This window comes from Myodes glareolus, chromosome 20, assembly GCF_982192425.1.
Source record: "Myodes glareolus chromosome 20, mMyoGla1.1, whole genome shotgun sequence".
NCBI classification, from domain to species: Eukaryota; Metazoa; Chordata; class Mammalia; order Rodentia; family Cricetidae; genus Myodes; species Myodes glareolus.
Window position 1 is genome coordinate 31,367,709 of NC_142045.1, and position 21,711 is coordinate 31,389,419.

The 21,711-nt window shown below is 44.4% G+C and overlaps 1 protein-coding gene across 1 annotated transcript in view; it reads left to right on the forward strand.

The window, feature by feature from the left end:
• Window positions 1-21,711, forward strand: part of Frem2 (FRAS1 related extracellular matrix 2) — a 139,223-nt gene that overhangs the window by 76,141 nt on the left and 41,371 nt on the right. The window contains exon 7 of the mRNA XM_087899508.1: window positions 21,562-21,711. Coding sequence (XP_087755634.1) covers window positions 21,562-21,711 — 150 coding nt within the window. The remainder of the gene's footprint in view (window positions 1-21,561) is intronic.

The following is a 21,711-nucleotide window of genomic DNA, read 5'->3' on the forward strand; positions in this document are numbered from 1 at the left end:
CTTGTCTTTTTCTACTTCCCATGTAGATTAGATCCATGTATGTCTCTCTTAGGGTCCTCATTGTTGTCTAGGTTCTCTGGGATTGTGAATTGTAGGTTGGTTTCCTTTGCTTTATGTCTCAAAGCACTTATGAGTGAGTACATATGATGTTTGTCTTTCTGGGTCTGAGTTACCTCACTCAGTATGGTATTTTCTAGATCCATCCATTTGCCTGCAAAATTCAAGCTGTCGTTATTTTTTTTTCTGCTGTGTAGTACTCCATTGTGTAAATGTGCCACATTTTCCTTATCCATTCTTTGGTCCATGGATATTTAGGTTGTTTCCAGGTTCTGACTATGACAAATAATGCTACTGTGAACATAGCTGAGCACATGTCCTTGTGTCACGATTGAGCATCCTTTGTGTACATACCCAAAAGTGGTATTGCTGGGTCTTGAGGAAGGTTGTTTTCTAAAAATCTGTTTTTCTGAAAAATCGCCATGCTGACATCCAAAGGGGCTGTACCAACTTGCACTCACACCAGCAATGCAGAAGTGTTCCCTTTTCCCCACAACCTCTCCAGCATAAGCTGTCATCAGTGTTTTTGATCCTGGCCATTCTTACAGGGGTCAGATGGAATCTAGCTGACTGTTTCCTAATGAGGAAATCAAGTCCTCTAATTTTGTAACCCAGGGAACTCTGAATCTTCTGAAGTGAGATTGTCCCTCTGTGAAGTTATAAAATGGCACTTGTGTCCCTTGCGTGGAAGACGGAGAAGAGGATGGTGGCGACTTCTCTTATGGGCAAATCCCTGAAAATCTCCACTAGGACCAAGAATCTCTCTGGCGATGTACAGCTATAGGGATGTAGGATGGGGGCCACAGAACTACAGAAATACATGTCTAAAATCTGTACTGCTTCAATAAGAAACAGCTAAACCTGTTGTTTGAAAGAGCTACACACTATGAATCAGGATGTGTCTGAAGTTAGGAATATGCAGGCATCCTAAGCGTCCTCCAACAGCATCATCAGTGTTCTGTCCTTCTGCAAGATACAATTAAATGCTGCAATATTGGTTCCTTACAAAAAGCATTCATTCAGCACTAAGAGTAACTTTGCTGTCAGTCCCTGGAGTGAATGAAGGAGCTGAAGCTGAATTCAGGGTCTGCCTTTGTGTGACAACCGTCCCAGGGCTTGGCTCCAGTGCCTGTCTTCCTTGACGACCCTGGAACAGTTACTATGCCAGACAGAAAGTAGGGCTTTGAAAATGGCAATAGGATGAACCCTGTAGTAAATGAATCTCAGTTCAAGGCCGTTCAACATTAGAGCAACCTTAGACTCAAAAGTGGAAACACTTTTGCGGAAGAAAATGCTTTACACTAGAAAAAAAAATGTCCCACGTGGATAAACTTGTTTGTGCAAAGCTGAAAGACCTGCTTGCCTTCCTTTTTTCTCTTCTTTTTTAATGTTAAATACACTTACTTACATTAGTTTAAGATCCAATTAAGAAATGCCAGCCAGTTCATGCAAGAAAGGGCCAGATCCAATTAAAGTAATAACTTGACAAACATAGTCTGCATGAAATACGCCTAAGCTAGAACGCTTTTTAACATAAAGAGGCAGGTGTGGGGGACAAGTTTGTAATTGTTCAGAACATCATCGATTCGTTTCCGGTTCTGCAATCACACTAGCACTACAAGTCGGTACAGCCGCAGTGACTGAATGATAGAACCAGAGAGGTTTCCTTCTCCATGGACAAGATGCCACATACAACACCCTTGACACCAAAATGAACTGAAATAAAAAAGAATAAACAAGGCATTTGGTCCTTCAGGGAAGTCTAAGCATGCAGCAAGCACCTGCTGTGAAGCCCGTATTACTTGTCATAGACTTAGGAGAACTTGTCATGGGCCAGAAACCCCCAAGATTTAAAATCTGTTTCTGCAGGGTGGGGCTGAATATATAAGTGAGGTTAAATCAGGATACTATATGATGATATCTGAAGCAATAGAAAGGGAAAATAAGGAAGCAGGTTGTGGTTAAACACACAGCGACTTTGTGAGTCAGAATTAGCGAGACCTTGAAAGATGCAATGGTCTTAGGGCAGCAGAGAACAAGACTAATGTTGACAGAAATTTCTGTCCTGCCCAGTCCTGCATCCGTTCAATCCAAAAGAAACACACAGAGGCCTACATTAATTATAAACTGGTTAGTTTATATATTAATTATAAACCAATTAATTATAAATTGGTTAGTAGCTCAGGCTTTCTTATTAACTAATTCTTACATCTTAAATTGACCCATAATTCTTGTCTGTGTTAGCCATGTGGCTTGGTACTTTTTATTAATTTTATTAAAATGAGGCATTCTCATTTTGCATCCTTTGTGTCTGGGTGATAACTGCAGACTGAGCCTTTCTTCTTCCCAGAATTCTCCTGCTCTGGTTGCCCCACCTATACTTCCTGCCTGGCTATTGGCCAATCAGCATTTTATTAAACCAGTACAAGTGACAAATCTTTACAGGGTATGAGACCATTGTCCCACAGCAGACTAATTATGATTTGACTTCACAGCTAAATCAAAGGGAGTATTGGGTTATGGAGCCCTGAGGAACCCAGTTGTCCTAGCCGCAGTGTTTTAAGAAAGCTCCCGGTGAAGATCTACAGGCAATAATGGCTGTTGAGAGGAAGAATCAGTATTCTCCAGGGAGGAACCCTCTGACTGCTTATTCAGTCCCAGGCAGTTAGTCATAGACACATCTACATACTAGTAGCACTAAATGGATCCAGCAGGCTATATTTGTATAGGCATGTGTATATTTATTATACAACTATATATAACAGTAATAATAAAGTTAAGGTGATGGATGTGAGAGATAGTTGGGGGAAAATATAGGAATCAGTGGAAGGGAGAGAGAGGGGTCAAAAATTATTTAAATATAATACTCTGGTATGAAATCCCCCAAAATAAAAATTTAAATTAAAAAAGGTTTTCTGCCAAGCTCCACAGCCAGTGTCCTGGGCTGCTCCTGTCTAGCCAGTGGTTCTTGTCCTTCCAAGCAAGTCCCCTCCTTGTTCTCCAGCCTGCTTTCCTCTCATGAAGCATGATATGGCTCAGCTGTCTCTACTCATAGCGTTTTGTGGAAATTAGGTAACATCATCTGTAGGGAAGTCCATTAAAAACTGACTCAATAGAAGACTGTGAGCCTCGTGGGCAGTGAGTCTGGGAAGATGGACTCGAAGCACCTGAAGATGCCTCAAATAAAAACAGATGGTCTGAATTATTGCGTAGGGAGAATGGGGAAGTTTTTGGACAATATTGTGAAAATACCAGAGTGGAGTCTAAAGGTTATTGATTAGAAGACAGTGGAAATTAACTGAAATCAGAACCAAGGCAGACATTGGAAGTGGAGGGAAAGGAGGTGAAGTTAAACATAAGAATGAACACCAACCCCAAAATGACTAGGCCTCTGTGTAAGAAGAAGGGAGGAGATGAATTAAAAAAGGTTTGTGTCCCGAAAGCTTGTGGGCGGTTTAATGCGTGGTCTTATGCTAAGAATTTAAAAGAACCAGTGTAGGAAAAGAGGTTAAAAGGCAGTGAGATGAGAAATTTTATTTTTATTTTATTTCATTATACGTATGGATGATTTTGCCTGTGGGTATGTCTGTGTACCATGTATGTGCCTGTTCTTAGTTCTTCCACTTAACCTTTTCCCATTCAGCTATTGGCCAGTCAACCACTTTATTAAACCAATCACAGCGACATATATTCACACAGTGTAAAGGAATATTCCACACTTAATTTATTTTGAACTTTATAAGTCAAAAGACTGTAAGTTTAAAAAAAATCACACACCAACATAACCCAGACCATAAGACTAGACAACTCAAAATCACACACCAGAATAATCCAGACCCAAGGACTGTACAACTCAACAGGTTTTTTTACAGGAACGCAGCCATGCAGAGCTGAATCCATGGAGCATCTCATTGGATTTTACACTTTCACTGTTGAATATATTTTTATGAACTTATCCAGTACCAAAAATGAAAATTCCATGCCCGGCTTAGAAGTAGAAAAAGAACTGACTTATATACTCTTTCATCACTCATGTCCATGGCCTGCGTTCAGTCCTTCCTCATCCCATAATACTCACTTTCTTTTCCTTTTCCTTTCTTTTTATTTATTCTTTGTGACTTTCACATCATGCATCTCCATCCCATTCATTTCCCTGTCCCTTTGTATCTGTCCTCTGCCTTTCAACCTCTCCTGCCACAAAAAAAAAGAAAGAAAGAAAAAGAAAGAAAAAAATTGAGAGAAAAATAGAAAAAGGAAAAATCTCGTCGTGGAAGCTGTAGTGTGGCACAGTGAGCCACGCAGTAAACCCTTTTATCCATGTATCTTTGCTTAGATGTGGTCACTGCACAGAGCCATTGGTCTGGTTCAAGGCCTCTGGTTTCTACTACACTGTCAATGCTGGCACCTCCCTGGAAGTCCTGTTGGTTATCCTGCTGTTATCCTATGGCATAGAGACCCTGCAGCTTTGCGTCTGCAGGACCAGTCACTTCATGTGCTCCAGTAGATCATAGATGGGTAGATGTTGGGGTGGGCCAACTCACAACCCATGTTTCTGGGCATGGATAGTTGCAGGGTTGGTCAGCCAGTCAGCTCTCCACCATCCTAAGCTCCAGGATGAGCTCTCCAGCATTGGCCTGGATAGTTTGAGGAGCAAGGGCTGGGGTCAGTTCTCCTGCTTTCATGCCCTCGGGGTCATTCTCCCACTCCTGCACCTTCAGGGCCACCTGTCATAGGCTTCAAAGGGAGAGATATCTCTACCAACCACAGCACCATATGGCAGATGAGGGGCAGGGCCAGATCACCCATGTTAGGTTCACCCACAATACTTTGCCTTTCTTGTTCTCTTTTCTATATATACTGTATCCACATATACATCTGTTTACATATATACATATATTTACTACCACATGAGGGAGAATATGTATTTTTTTTCTCTGAGATTGTATAATCCAAACTGATTTTGAATGTTGCAGCTTTTCAAAATAACTAGAAACTGGATGCTTTTGTTGTGTCTTTTTGCAAATCAAGTTAAATTTTAACTACTTTCTGATGAAGACTCATGTTGTATCTTTGTTTAATTATGATTTCTGGATAAGCATTGCAGAAGTACAGCATGTATTCATTTTTTTCCAAACACATGAGAGTGGGAGAAAATGGGAAGGAAAAAACCCCCGGGGATGTGAGTTAGCAATTCACCAAAGAGGAGGAGGAAGAAGAGGATGAGGAGGAAGAGGTGGAGGAGGAGGAGGAAGTAGAGGAGAAGGAAGAGGTGGAGGAGAAAAAATAGTGGAGGAAGGGAAGGAGGAGACAGAAGAGGAGGAAAGAGTGGAGGTAGAAGAAAAAGATGAGGAGGAGGTGAAAGAAGAAAAGGAAGAAGAGATGGAGGAGGGGAGAGGGAAGAAGAGAGGGTGGAGGGAGAGGGTCTAGGCCTCTTCAGGTTTAGCTGCTGGAGGACCTGTGCTTCTGGGTCCCCAATTCCTAGCCCCCTCTCTTTAATTCTGTACCTCACTCAAGAAGTCAACAGACCAGTAAAGGGAAAGTTCCCAAGGAACAAGGGACACTTGCTGAACTAAGAACCATGTCAGGAACTGCAGGAGTAGGGTCTGTCTCGGTTGGGGCACCTTTGATGCAGCCCCCCAAAGACCTGGCTGTTTGGGAGGTCCCTGATCTTTCTCAGTCTGTAGGCACAATTCACTACTCACTGCAGGAGAAGCATTCAGATTTTTTTCCCCACTGTACACACGCAAGCTTGGCGGGCAGCCACTTGGATCCCTTCTCCACATTGCCTGAGAACATTACACCAGAATTACCAGAAAAGGAAAAGACTCCAGAGCGTTTTATGAGGAGGGCTAAATGTTTTGTATAATTTACATGGAACAGTGACCTTGCTGCCCACAAAGAAAGAGAGCCCCAGGGGACTGTGCTTGGACCCAGAATGGGTTACCCAGAGTGAGCTCTGGGTTCATAAAGCCTGTGTGTGCAGGCATGGGCTGGAGAGGTTCAGGGCGGAGCTGTTGTATAAAAGCTGTCTCCAGTATTACGTTAATTCCTGTTTTCATTTTTCAGGGTTTAAAGAGAAGGGTGTGGCTCAGTAGTAGAGCAGTTGCCTAACATGTGAAAGGCCCTGGATTTGATCCCAACGCCCGCCACAAAAATATCACTTGATTTTCTAGTGCTGCATATCTAACGCATAGCCAGTGCTAAAACAAGTGCCTTCTAGGCTCTGGCATTTTTTCACTTATCACACATACATTTTGTAGAAGGCACAGCCTGCCTGTGCTCTGTCATTCGGTTGTGCTTAGATAACTCACCTAAGGGGAACAGTCGCTGAGCGTCGAGCCAGTACAACTGCAGAACGCTTGACATTAACCTGGGCAACCCACTTCATATCCTACTGGCGGTGAAAATATTGCGCAAACACAGTTGCCTTCTGCTTCTACTGCAAGATTCAAAGGATTTGGGATGCCCTAGTAGTGAACTTGCCGCATGAAGCTCTCTGCTCTTTTGTATGTCTCCAACCTCCAAATATCCTAGAATAACTGAAGTATTGTAGATGTTCCAGTAATTCACAGCTGAGCCTTGCTAGCTCCCTCTTTGCCGACTCTAAGCCCTCCAGGCTTAGACCACATTAGTGCCATCTGTTGCATCAAGATAAAGATGGCTCTGCCTTTGGCACGCCATTTGAGAGCCCAGCCAGCAGAGACTGTTACCTCTGCAGTGCCGGGGCTTCGGTTCGCTTGTCAGATTCTTTCAGACACATGGTGTCTTGTGTTTGGTTTGTGTTTTTCAGAGTAGCACTGTCGGCCTGATACCCATCTCTTCCACACTCGAGAGCGCTCTCTGGCTCTGCTATCCCTGCAGATGTCAAGAGTGTAAACATCCACCCTTCTTACCACTAAAACCCTGGCAGCAGATCACTAACATTCATCCTTAGGATCTCAGGCAGCGATGAGTTCTCTCAGGGCTAGAAAATGTCACATAAATGCCAGTAGCCACTTTTCAGACACCAGACTTTTAAAATTCATAAACTTAGAACTATCGAGGGAAAGTTTCTTCTTTTTTTTTTAGTATTTGTATTATTGTTTATGTGTACCTATGTCTTTGTCTGTATATGTGCATGGACCTGAGGTTAGGGCTGTCCCATGGAGCTGGCATTGCAAGCAGTTGTAAGCTGCCTGATGTGGGCGCTGGGAATTGAACTCAAGTCCTCTGCAAGAATGGTACATGTTCTTAACCACTGAGCCATCTCTCTAGCCCAGTTTTATTTTCTAATTAATTTTTTAATTATTTTATTTTATATGTGTTCCTGTTTTGCCTATATGTGTGTCTGGGTACCACATGCCTGGTGCCCAAAGAGGCCAGAAGAGGGCATCAGATCCTCTGAAACTGTAGTTCCAGGGAACTGTAACCACCAAGTGGGTTTGTGGAAATTTCATAATAAAATGCATTCAGAGACTGAACAGATGTCTCAGTGGTTACGAGCACATGCTCTTTTTTGCTTTTTTTTGTGTGTGTGGGAGGGGGGTTCTTTTGGAGACAAGGCTACTCTGTGGCTTTGGAGCCTGTCCTGGAGCTAGATCTTGTAGATCAGGATGATCTCGAACTCACAGAGATCAGCCTACCTCTGCCTCCCGAGTGCTGGGATCAAAGGCATGCGCCACCGCCACCCAGCTTAAGAGCACATGCTCTTATAGAGGACTCACGTAGGGTGAGTCACAAATATCTGTGACCCCAGCTCCTGGGACTCTGATGCCTTCTCTGGAGTGGTTTTTATTGTCTCTGGCCTTTTTTCAAAAAGTTATTTGCTTATATTTTATGTGACTGAGTGGTGTGGTGTGTGTGTGTGTGTGTGTGTGTGTGTGTGTGTGTGTGTGTGTGTATGTGCACGCAATGGCCTCAGAAGCTAGAAGAGGCACTCAGATACACGGAGACTGGAGTTATTGGCGGTTGTGAGCTGCCATGTGGCTGTCATGACTGAACCTGCCATCATCTTAACTGATGAACATCTCTCTAACCCCAGTCATTGGTCTTTAAACAATACTGTGTCTCAACTACTGACAAAATGCCTATGAGTACCCGGTACTATAATAATCTGCAAAGGACTTCAAGTACATGGAAAGATGTGTAGGTTATACACCAGCGCTGCTCACTCTGTTGAGGAACCTGGCCAGCTGTATACTTCGATATTGTGGGTGAAAAACACAATGCTTTGTCCAAAAAAAAAAAAAAAAAGTCCAAAAAAGGGGGGAGAGAGTTTATTCAGAGACTAATATGAGTGACTACGGCCCTGAAGCATAGATCCAGGTTCCCCTGATCGGCGGGTCCTATCATCAGTCAGATTGCCTGAGCTTTTATCAGTCACAGAATAAAAGGAAATTGTAAGTCAGTGTGCTTAGCAAATACATCCACCAGGACATACATTGGGTAGACCAGTGAGAGCCTAGCAGGAAAACCTCTTCTGTCTTATTCTTAGCTTTGAAGGAGGTGGAAACTAATGTCTACTGAGTTGATATATTTCAAAGGTTGCCTAATAATCAAAGGGATATTAAGTCAGAGATAAAGGCTGGTGATAATTAGAAATTAAGGGGGCTAAAGGCACCCCAAGATAATTTTGGATTTCTGTCCGCAACATCTCTGCTCTCTGCAATCATGAAGTCCTAGCCAATCAGCCTGTCTGCAGAATTTCCAACACAGGCATGGCTTTTCTGGGAAACTTCACCACAAGAGTGCCCACCAGATACCCTGCAGTGACCCACGGGTGTTCAGGCAGTGACTGTTTCCTTAGATGTTTGCTAACTACTTGTATTGTTCAAGACGCTGTGCCGAGATGTCAGAGGCGAAGAATTCGCTCTAACCTTTCATGTTTCCTGAACCCCTATAAGTGTTGGGTAAGTTCCCAAGGTGCTAAAAACACGGAGGTGAAGAGAGATCCCTTTCTAGGAGAATCTGAACAAAGAGCTCCACAGATCCGGCACTTTACTGCAAATGATAAGGGCAGGCTTCCCATTGGCAGCTTTCTGAAGGTCGTGAAACTTGGCCTTGACCTTCAGGAAGCCTTACCACCCCTTCCTCCTTACAGAAAAGACTTCACTTGAATGGAGTCGCTCACACTGGCAGCTGGTAAATTAATGGGCATTGTCATGTGTCCCTTGGGCTGTGACAGTCTCTCTTTTGTGAAGACAATTGCACTATTGGGAATAGCGCTGCCTTAGCAGGTCAGCAGTCCCTGAATGCAGCCCTTGAAAAGAAGTAAAATGGTCGGTAGCTTTTTATGAAAATGCTTTTTAAGAAGTGAAATCACAGGCCTGTTACAGGCCTCTTACAGGGCTGAAATAGATCTCAGCTTCTGTCTCCCTGGGGGTGAGGGTGTTTCACAAATGTTTGGTTTCACAGCCCCTGGAAATGTGTGTTAAGAAGTGAAGCTGTTAGGTCAGAATGCCAACAAGGAGCTCGCTCTGGGTTTCCTGGCATTTTTGTTAATGATCATCCTCATCCTGAAGGGTGATTTTCAGGATTGTTCACTGCCAGGAAGAATTCAAAAGCAAGTAAACACAAAAAGCCACGGAGTTCCCACAGCCGTAGTGTGGTGAGATGGCCCTGGAGAGGAGCGCTAACATGGAAAGAAATGCCAGGGTTTGCTCCATACCTGTGCATATGAGCTCCATCTTGGCTGGGGAGGGGGGCTATCTAGACTACCCAGCGTGATCACAAAGATGTGATGCCCCTTTCCAGGGATCGCTGTGCCCTTGACAGTTGGAACCTGTGACCTTGCTGAACTTGAACTCACACGTTTGTGTGGCCTGGATCGGGTTCAACAGTCAGCCATTAGCAGAGAGCCCTTGATTAATTCTCTGGGGACAGGAAATTGCCACTTTGATCAAAACATTTTTTTCTCCCTTGGCTGTTCTAGAAAAGACACTTGAAAACTCCTGTGTCATAATTGCGGGAGACCTAGGAATTCAGCTGTAGATCAAAAACATTTTTCTTTTTTCTTTTTAACGAAGGAAAGGACCGCCACACAGCACCACCCAGGCTCCAGGACACTAGCCTTAGAGGCCAGACGCAAGGAGAACAGAAAAAGCTTCAGTAGCTGTCACAACTAACCCTTGACCTCCCCTGGTTTCCCTCCTGAAATTTTTAATTATAATAAATTATTTTGTATGTACGGATGTTTTGCCTCCACGTACATCTGACCACCACCGGCAGAGCCTGGAAGAGGGTGTCAGATCTCCTGGAACTGGACTTCCGGGTGGTTAAGCACCACCATGGTGGTGTTGGGAGCTGTTCTTAACTGCCTAGCCATCTCTCTAGGTCCCTCCCCCCGGTATTCTTCGTCATAGATGCCAGCCTCTTCCTCTCACCGTCCACCCAAGATCCTTATTCGTTTTACGTCCCTATGGTTTGTCCTTCTACCAGATTTCTTCGTACAAGCAGCTCACACAACAGCCAAGCTAGCTTCAAGTGGCCCCTAGATGCTTGTACTTGCTGCCTGTGGGCTGTCCATCCACCTTCCACGCCCCTAAAGGCATCCTCACTTAAATGAGTAAATTAAATCTCATCAGCCTCTCACCCTTCTTAAAACTGAGCACACCTTTGGACCAGATATCTACCAGGACGAGATTCCAGTCACAGGGGCCTGCAGGGCCTGGCCATTGGCACCTATTTCTTTGTTCACGTTGTCTCTTTTCCTAAGGATTATACCACAACCATGCCAAATGGTGCTGTCCCTAGGTAGGCAAGGCCACGGACTCATCCACACCGCTGCTTCGCTTCTGCCCGTCATCCTCCCTCCCCACCCCACCCCTCCACCTTCTCCTGACTGACTCACATTAGTGCCCCCCAAATCCGGCTTCTATAGCAGCACACCACAGGCATCTTGCTTTTCCTATGGAAAAAAGCCACCGTGTCGACACTGTACACATAGCCTGACAAAGTGTATTTGAGGTTTACGGATCTTCCCAATTCTATCGTTCTCTTTGCACTTTCTCCCAACTCCATAGCCTGCAAAGCTCGGCCGGGACCATCCCTCAGGTCATAAACTGGGGCTGCTGTCTTCCCGTCTAGGAGGTTTGACTGCTTTATTATTTTTTGTTGTTATTCTCTGTAGATTATGTTTATTAGTAAAGTAGCTATAAATCAAAGACTTTAAATGAGCAAAGTCTTAGCGTTAGAGGCAGGTGGGTTTGGGCGTATGTTGTCTGCCAGGAGATATAAGAGCTACAGTCCCTACATTTTTATCATATTGGTATATGGCTTCTGCAGGTGACCACGTTATGAGACAAGAATGTTTTTCCAGCTCCCACTTGAGAGACTTTTCTTCCCACTTACCTTCTACTCAGGAATACAAAAAGTAAACCGTGAACGGGTTGCGTGAACATAAATAAAAAAAAAAGAAATGGCTCTAACTAGAACACACACACACACACACACACACACACACACACACACACAAAAACAACAACAAAAAAAAACAACAAAAAACAAAAAACCTCCAATCCCCAGGAGGGAAAAGGGTATGATAGCCTAATAAATCAGGTGATCTGACATCACATGGTCCAATTGGATTGCCCTTGTGTTATAAAGCAGAATTTTAAGACCCAGGGAAGTGACTCCTTCAGGTTCAGGCTTTGCACAGTGACCCAGGAGGTCCTGGGCTTACAACTTGAAGCGGGGAGCTCTTCTCATGGCTACACTGACCACAAAACCACCGGCAGAGCTGACAGCCAGCCACCCTGACGAGCGTTCACTAGGACTCTGACAGGAGAAGAGTGCATTCCTTTGAGCCCAGAACAGAATGGAGTGGCGCGGGCTGTTTATTCTGGACCGACGCTGGCTGCCAGCAGACGTGTTCCAAGCGTTGTTTCTTAATCAGTCTGTGGTCAACATTATTTATTTTCCCAGTGTCAGCCACACGCTCTTATCCCTGGGACCTCACACGGATTGTGTTTAACACTTTATTCGTCACGGTCTTTCTTCCTTCAGCTGCTGAGATTCCCAAACAAATCAGCCACATGCCGGAGCTTTATTGATTTGAAATCTTGTAAATTTATCATTAGTTAGCAGGCATGAAAGTGTTTGTGTATGCCTTCTGCTCGGTGATTTCTGAAGTAGGTACAGTTGCTTTAAGCGCCATCTCGTCTCTGTCCCCATTGTTCCCCTTTAGTTTTTGAGTGATTGCATTTCTACAACTTAATACAAATGCACACATAACACTCTTGCTTTCCCATGCAAAGAAAGGTTTTTTTTTCTTTTCCTTCACACAGTCATTTCTACTTATGCATCTTTAAAAAGAATATTCTAGAAATATGAACATCTAAGTATGTTTATTTAAATATTTTCAAAGAAGTTGCTACGTAGTGGAAAATAATTCACATTTTACTATATTAGTCTCTCATGTTTGAATCCTGCTTGTTCTATGTCCTATGTAGCAAATTGTTTAACCCCTCCAAGACCCAACTTGATTTTGTCAACAGTAGATAAAAATAATTACCTTGTAAGACTGTTAGCTCTGGCCAAGCCCTGGAGACAACTTAGCATAGGGACTAGAGATGGTGATGTGACCTGAAGAGGCGGATGCCCAAATGCAGCTGGCGCATCACCCTGACTGCACTGTTGCCATGGCAGGAACCTGGTATGAACTGCTGTGTTTTCTCCCACACAAGAGGAACTTAAAGCCAGAGCAATTCCTTTACATCAGATAGTCAGAAATCTTAACTTATGATCCCAACTCTTTTTCTTTCCCTTCCTTCTTTATTCCTTTCTCTCTCTCTCTTCCTTCTTTTCTTCCTTTCTTCCTTTCTTCCTTAGACAGGATCTTACATTGCCCTTACTGGCCTAGAACATGCTATGTAGATCAGACTCGCCCTAAGCTTACATAGATCTGCCTGCTTCTGTCTTTTCATTGCTAGCTTAAGGCCTGTGACATCATGCCTGGCTAAAAGATTGTTACCTTAATTTTTAATACATATGTATGTGTTGTGCTTTGATATATACATATGCACTAAATGCCTGAAGAGGTAGAAAAAATATATTGGGTTCCTGAAGTTGTAAGCTACATGAAGTTGTAAGCTACATTGACATTATAGGTTGTTGTGAGCTGCCCAGTGTGTGCTACAAAATGGACCCTGGGTCCTCTGCCAAGAAGTACTCTTAACCTCTGAGCCATCTCTCTTAACTTTGTTCCTTTATTCATTTATTTTATTTGGAAATAGGGTCTTTATATATAGCCCTTGCTGTCCTGGAACTTGCCATGTAGACCAGGCTGGCCTCAAACCTACAGAAATACACCTGCCGCTGCCCCCTGAATACTGGGATTTTACGCCATCATATCCAGCAAAGGGAAACTGTACACACAGGCTTTGACATAGGCGCCGAGAACTGAACTCTCAGTGTTTGGGTGGTGAGCCTGAGCTGTCTCTCCAGCCCTCCTTTGAGTTTCAATGAAACACATTATGTCAGTGCAGTCTGGAAGCGGAAAGCTACGCGGGTTTAGAAAGAAGCTAATTTTACCCACATCAAAAACTTGGTTGATTTCCACCTGTGATTGGCTTTTGATGTTTGCCTCTCTGCAATCTTTGCCTTGTAAAATAGATGTAATGTTGACTGAAGGCTTTTTAACTGGTCTCCCCAAATAATTACGCTCGTGACTGTAAACCGTGTCCCATTAGCTCCTCGGAACCCCCAGCGATGCGCCCTCTGTACTCTTATCCGGGATAATCTTTCGCTTTCACAGTCCCTCCAAGGCACCCACAGGCGGGAGCAGGACGTGGTAAGAGACAGTTATTCTTACTGCAGCAGTTTTAAAGAACTACATCAAACAAGAGTCTTGGGAAAGCTTGCAAAGTAAAGCGGAGTCTGGGGAAGTCAGTGGGGCTTGGCTCAGTGACGCTGTGAAGGCCTCCACCATCGAAACGCTGCCCAGCTAACATCCTTACTAACCTGTTCCACTGACAGGCACTTGCTTTTGACTAGGTCTCCAGCTCTTAGGTCAGCCCCGCCCGCACAGTGCACTAACGTTCCCTTTCTACAATCCGGGTTTCAGATCCTGTCCTTTCAAGATTACAAACTTCTGTCATCCCCCCCCCCCATTTCTATTCTCAATCAACACCCACACCCTCCCCTCCCTGTCCCTGATACAAGTCTGTCCATTGGCTGCTGTTCGCCCCTGCTCAGTCTGCAGGGCAGCTCCCTGAGTCACTGTCAAGCAACAGGTCACCCTCTCAGAACCTCCACACTGTAGGGTCTGTCACCTGGTTCAGTGCCGTGTTCCTGTACCTTGGCCCCCGAATCTTATGCATGCGATTCACCTGAGACCCTTCAGAATGTTTGTTCGGTGTCCCGGCTGGTTTTGATTGAGATGGGTTGCAAGGTGCGAGCACTGCCCTGCAGATCTGTGAGCCCCTTCGGGCAACATTGCCGTAATAAAAACTGTTTGGCAAATTCTAAATTTCACCCCATTGGCTTGAATTTGCCATCAGCAAGTTTCCCATCCCTTCCTTTGTTTGCAGATTATAAAATACTATGGGATAAGAAGTTAATTAATTTATTAATTAAATGTTGGACTGGCAGGATGGCTCAGCCTGCAAAAATGCTTGTCATGTAAGCCAGATAACCTGAGTTTGATCTGGATTCAACAGTGGAAGGAGAGAACTGACTCCTAAAAGTGTCCTTGGGTTACAAAATGTATACCATGGTAAATACACACACCACACCAGATACACACACAGACATACACACACACACACACGCACACCATGCACACACATACACACACCACACCACAGACACACACAAAACACAATACATACATAACACACAAATGCCACCCCATACATATACAACATGTACATACAACACAACACACACATGCATATACCCCCACACACATACACACGAACACACTCACACACATAGAGTCCATTTGTAAATTCCTAATTCATCCAAATGCATAGTGAAAAATTTTCATGATTGTGGTACTAAAATTTCCCCTAAAATGTGTGTTGACCTTCAGACAGATCAGGTCTGTTTTGGGGGTGAGACTGTAATGGCAATAGACTGGTAACATTATCTTTCTGGAGAAAGGCTCACCCTTCCTTTTGCTTATCTAAAACCTTTGGAAGATACAATTGCTATCGGCATCCTAAGGATGTACTGATTTGTCTTGATTCTTTCTGGGGAAGCTATTGTTGTTGAGAATGAAATGTCAGAATGTGCCTTTAAAATGAGGTAGACCTTTAAACTTCCTTTGAAATATACATTTAAACTTCAGTTTTTTTAACAAGAATTTTGAAAACTGGTTTCAAATATCAAACAGGAGGTCATTTTTAGAATATATATTTATGTATTGAAAGTATTTCTGGAAAAAAAAGTGGGACCCAGCCAAAATAATTTAGGATTGTATTTATACTTCCAGATCAAAAAAGGGCTTACAAAGTCATTCTCTGGCACAAACAACCACATACTCCCTCTGGGGTGCACACTGTCCCTGCCTGGCGCTGAGTGCACTTGGCTTCCAGCACGGAGGCACATACATTAATTCAGTTGCTATGGGCAATAAATGATCTTTACACTGCTGCTAATTCACTCAACAGATACTTGTTGTGCACCCACTGACAGCTATGGATAGAGCTAAGTGCCCAGGAAGTATACATGAATAAAGGAAGCTTAGTCCTGCCCCTACAGGCTGAGACAAGAGCAGAATGGTCCCCAAAGCAGCATCTTCCTAAGGGAAGACTGGAAGAGACAGCCAGAGGCTGGGAACAGAACATACAAGATATCCCAGATGCTGTTACCGAGCAGAAAGTGACCAACACGGGGTACAAAAGGCAGAGAGAGAGCCTAAGTTTCAATGCCTTGTAGTCCATAGTGAGGAGTTTGGGGACATCCTAAGGATAGTGAAGTACACTAGAAGCTTTCCAGCAAGACGGTAAGTGTGGGGTTTCTGACTTTGGGGCTGTCTGTTTTAGTTAAGAGTTTCTTTAACTGGTCCTTGGGAGAATTCAAGCATCGGGTGACGCTAGCGGCATCCAGTGATGAGCTGGAGAGCAGCAGGAGGAAGGAGTTACGGTTTGAGAGTGGACTGTTCCCCACAGGCTTGTGTGTTGGAACACTCAGTCCCTATCTGTTGGCATTGTTTTGAAAGGTAGAGAGCCTTTAGTAAGTGGAGGTTCACTGGAGGAGTTGTGTCTCTAAGGGTGGGCCTTGAGGGTTGCTAGACTGACCCCACTTCCTGTCCGTGCTCTGAAAATGAACGCGGAGGCAGCATGTCTAGCTACCGTGTGTTCCTGCCATGATGTATCCCCTCAAAATACAAATCAAATTAAATCCATCTTTTCTAAAGTTGCTCCTGTTAAGTCTGGAGCGTAGTCTCCAGGCTCTGGCATCCATCCCAGTCAACCTGGCCTAGGAGTTGCATTGCTCTGGACTCCAAATCCCAGCATGCCCGGTCTTGACCGCTCTGGGGGTGGGGAGAAATCAGGACCGCTCCCACAGGGTAGTTAAGTGGGCTTCCAGAGGCGAAACACGTGGTTCTGCTTGGGCTTCCTGCTTTCCTGTCTTCCTGCCATGCGCTGGGCCACCGGAGAGCGCTGTGCTTAATAAAACGATACGCATTTTCATTTGGTTTGATTTGACCTAATTGGATTTCTTGCTACGGCAGAGCTGCCCTTCTTAATTTATTTTTTTTTAACAGCTCCGTGAGTATTTTATCACAGCAAAGCAAAAAGAAAGGGATACAGGAGTGGAACTAACCCTCCCCACCCTGAGGGAAAAAAATGAACTTGACATGCTGTGGGAAGTGGGTTGTGAGTACTCAGGAAGCCAGGAAGGCCTGTGCTGGTCAGTTTTTGTCAAATTTACACAAACCTAGGCAGCTCTTGGAAGAGGACATCTCAGTAGAGGAACTGCCTCCATCAAGCTGACCCATGGCTTTATCTGTGGAACCTGATTCCCATGATTGCTGAATGATGTGGGAGGTAGTAGCCCCATCTCTGAACATAGAGGTCTGGGAAATACAAGAAAGGTAGCTGAGCAAGTCAGGGAAGCAAACCAGAAAGTGGTCTTCCTCTATGTATGGTTCCTGCCTCTTCTCCTGCATGAGTTCTTGCCCTGACTTGCCTCAAAGTTCAGCTACAGTCAAGACCTGTCAATCAAATAAACCCTTTTCCTCCCCATGTCATTTTTGGTCGTGGTGCTTATGTATTACAGCAATGGAAAGCAAACCAGGGCAGCACGGAAACCTCCAAAGGGATTCCTAGGTTAGAGTCGATCCCCTGGTATTATTTTCAATACCAAATCCAAAGACAGCGTTGACACTTTGCCCAAAGATAGCGCACAGACTTGCATCCCATTCCGTTTTAAGCAGTTAGTTAAATCTACAGAGCTTGCTTGCCTGATGGTTCTTGGGCACACAGGAGTCAGTAAGATTAGGCTCCAGATAGCAATTACAGCCTGCACCTCTTCCTTTCATCTCAGGAGACACAATGAAATCGTAAACACCAATCCAGACACCAAATAAATAGATACATAAATAATAAGAAGTTCACTTCCTCCCCTCTGGGAAGAGAGCTTGAATTATTCTGCAGGTGTGTGCGCTGTGTGGTCTTGCCAAGCCTTTGCCTTCACTTCCATGTCAGCAGAAGAGAAGTGAAAGTGTTCACAGCCTGGCAAGTCTGACTCCTGCTTTATGAGCCAGAGTAAGTCTCCTAGCACCAGCGCCTTTGCCACCTCTGCCCTTGAACTTAAAGAGCGCCCCAAAGAATGAAGAGAGATCCTGGCTTCCTTTGGGAATTTCACACATTGTTGCCGTAGCCTTTAAAAAGCCTCCCTTTGCAGGGAGGTTTGCCCGTGCTTTAGATGAGACTTATCTGCCCTGTGCGGAGAGACTAAGCATGTTCTCTGAACTCTTGTCTGAGAGGGATGAAGGGCCGAGGAATGTTTTCAGGGAGTGGAGGCTGCAGGGAGCAGGGCTTTATTTTATCATCCTTCTTCCCGTTGATAGTAGCAGCTACTGACTGCTCTACATTAAGTCTGTGCGCGTAACTGCGGTTCAAGGTGCAGTATAGCAGTATGTACTTAAGCACCAAATTCGGGAACTGAATGGATGTTTTCTACTTGGCTCTAGATTGTAATGTGAATATGTCTATGGCAGATTTACAGAGGTCTCCAGTTAGTATTAATTTTTAAAAACCAAATGCTAGCGAGAGAGACAGAGAAGGAGAAGCTTACCAAAGAGGCTCGGTGTCTTAATGTTCTAATGCTGTGAAGAGATACCATGACCACAGCAACTCTTACAAAGGAAAGCATTTAATTGGGGCTGACTTAGAGTTTCAGAGGTTTAGATCATTGTCATCATGACCGAAAGCATGGCAGTGTGCTGGCAGATATGGTGCTGGAGAAGAAGCTGAGAGTTCTACACCCAGATCTGCAGGCAGAAGGAAGAGAGAGACACTGGGCCTGGCTTGAACTTCTGAAACCTCAAAGCCAACAGTGACCAGTTTCTTCCAGCAAGGTCACACCTCCTAATCTTTCTCAGGTAGTGCCACTCCCTGATGACCAAACATTCAATACAGAACCTATGGGGACCGTTTTTATTCAAACCACTACACTCGGCAAAAGTTGTCCTTATAAAAACTATTTACTAGAGCAGACAAATTAGCTGTCCTGAGTTTTGCATAGGTTCTTTGTCTTCTAGTGAGCTTCAGCCATTCATTCATTCCTTCTTTTGGGTCCTGTGGTATCCTTTTAAATGTCCCAAGCATAAGGCTAGAGAGATGCTCAGTGGTTAAGAGCATTGGTTGCTTTTCCAGAAGGACTTGGGTTCAGTTTCCAGCACCCACATGGCAGCTCACAAACATCTGTTACTCCAGTTCTCAGGAGCCCAATACCCTCTTCTGGCCTCTCCCAATCACCAGGCACACAAGTGTTTTACAGACTGACTTACAGCTTAGTCATTTTGCTACCATCTCTCTCACACACACTCTCTCTCTCTTCTCTCTTCCTGTTTTCAACTGTGAATAGCATATTAAGCTATAAGGTGAAAGATTTGCTCTATGGTTAGCAGGATGTGTGTGAGTGCACTTGCAAACACAGTTTCTTCCACCCACCCTCGTCTCCTCCCCCATACACACACCACCCCCAGCATGTTGCTCCCTTGCTGTTTTATGATGACGCTCATGTGATTTTATTCAGTTCCATTTCAAATATTCATCTGGGAGGACTGGGAGGATGGGAGGTACAGCTTTTGCTCAGAAACCTAATTCATGTGATACCAGAAATGTGGAGAGACTTAGTGTAATTCTTTTAGCCACCCAAAAGGCTACACTTCCGGGTTCTGAAGCTGGCACATGTACCCCTATGTGCGCATGCGTGGGTCGCCTGCCATCTGCGTCATTAGTGTCTGACCCAAAAGCCCCCGTACGCAGGTGCAAAGCGTAGTGTCGCCCATCATCAGCATCTGACGTAGGCATGTCTTTCCCCTCGTGCACCTGTGCTAGGAAGCCATTAAAGGCTGGGCGCGCCATTTCTACTTCCTTCTTCCCCTTCTTCACACCGTTTCACATGGCCTGTGAGCACAAACCTCCCTAATAAACTCCTGTGTGGGTTCGTTTGTGTCTCGTGTCCTCTTCTCATTTCCGCCGGACATTTTTACTTAGAAAGGTCGCTTGTTGGAGGCACATGACCAAGCTTCCATAATAATCATGAAAGCCTCTTGAGGAGAAGCTGCCGTGCCTAGTTCAGCCGTCTGCTTAGAATACTCATTTCTGGCTTCTCTCCCTTCACCTTTGCCCCTCCTCAGATGTGAGAAATGTAAGGAATGTATTAGTTTGTCATTCAGGTCTGCTTGCCTAGGGTTATAAGATAACAACTCCATCTGTACAGACACCCAAATGTTCAAGTTGAAAGGAGAGCAGGGAGGTGAACCATGCCATAGGCAGATTTATCACCTCCAAACCAAAGCAGGCAAACATTTCCAAGATTGATTTCATATTATCTAAGAGGTCAGTGGAGCTAGAAGCTTTGAAATATGCCTGCCAGTTGGAAGAAGAAAAGAAGCAAGCATTTGTAGTATACCTTCTGAAAAAGATAATTAACTTGCAGATAGGGGAGTGAAGAAGGACTGCCTTGGGCTTTTTCTGTGGTTTTGTTTTATCCCGCGTGTAGGGGATGGAATCCAGGGTTTTGTACACGTTAGACAACTGCTCTCTCCCTGAGCTCACCCCACCACCACATTCATCCCCATCGGCACCCTGTGGCTTTCTGAGCCATTGACAGTGGACTCCCTTCCCCTTGAGCTTTTGGGGAATTCAATCTAATTCTAAGAACTAGAACAACATCCTTTTAACGATGCTAAGAAGCCCTGGAGTGAGCCGTGTATTCTTGGATAAACTTCTTTTGAATCTTGTAAAACTAAAGACAAATAAATAGATTGCTTTTCACGTGCTCACTTGGTTATTTTACTTTGTTAATAATTGCTTATATGATAAACTCTTAGTGGGGAACTATTTGCAGTTTCCTGGACGGCTATTCATATTTCAAAATCAGGTATTTTTGAAAGTTTTCCCGTAATTCATCTCAGTTTTCCCTCGTCATCTACTGTCTTTCAGACCTCTGGCAAGAGTCACGGGTTAATCATAAAGAGAATAGATAGGAGAATTAATAGGAGACAGCTACATCCATTCCAATGCATCACCAGCACAGGAGAAAACAGTACTCCGGAGGCAGGAACTACAGACAGCATCCTTCACATTCAAGAGGATAGACGCTAACCTCTTAACATGAGATTATCTTAGTGAAGCCTCAATTTGTATAGAGGATACCAAAAGCCCCACAAATAACCGGCAACCAGTTCTGGGTCTCTCTCAAATCTTAGGGACTAATCCTTGTTTTATACTGTAGAGGCTAATCCTGCTAATTAAAAGTAGACTCAAATATCACGAGTTAAATCTAAGTCCAATTGACCAGAAGATAGCTTAGGGCAAATGCCATCTCTCTGTCCCACAGTGGGTTAGTGAGTGCTGAAGCAAAACTTTAAAAAAAAAAAAAAAAAAAAAAAAAAAAAAAAAAAAAAAGAGCCAGGCAGTGGTGGAGCATAGCTTTAATCCCAGCACTCAAGAAGCAAAGGCAGGCTGACCTCAGTGAGTTCTAGGCCAGCCTGGTCAACAAAGTGTTATATGTTGCGCTTCATTTGATTGTATTTTTTCAGCTAAGCTTCTAAGGATGCCTAGAAACCACTTATAACCTACATATGAGTTCATGGATGTAACTCAGTGGCACAGCACTTTCCTGGCACGCATGAGGCCCTGGGTTCAATCCCCAGCATCTGAAAACACAACAATACAGGCATTGCATAGATGAAGAGCAAGCCAAGTCATGTACCTTGAGATGAGGTCTGTTAACTCACTCAAAGGAAACATGGCGCGGTGCCAATACAAAGAAGCAGACTCGGGAATGGTTGATGTAAAGAGAGAGAAATAACAGCAATGTTTTCTGTATCCTTGTTGACAGAGCCCATCTTCTACTTTGGTGATGTCCAGTACTCCGTGGATGAGAGTTCCGGCTACGTGGAGGTGCAGGTATGGAGGACGGGTACTGACCTCTCCAGGCCTTCGAGTGTCACCGTGAGGTCCCGGAAAACGGAGCCCCCCTCAGCGGATG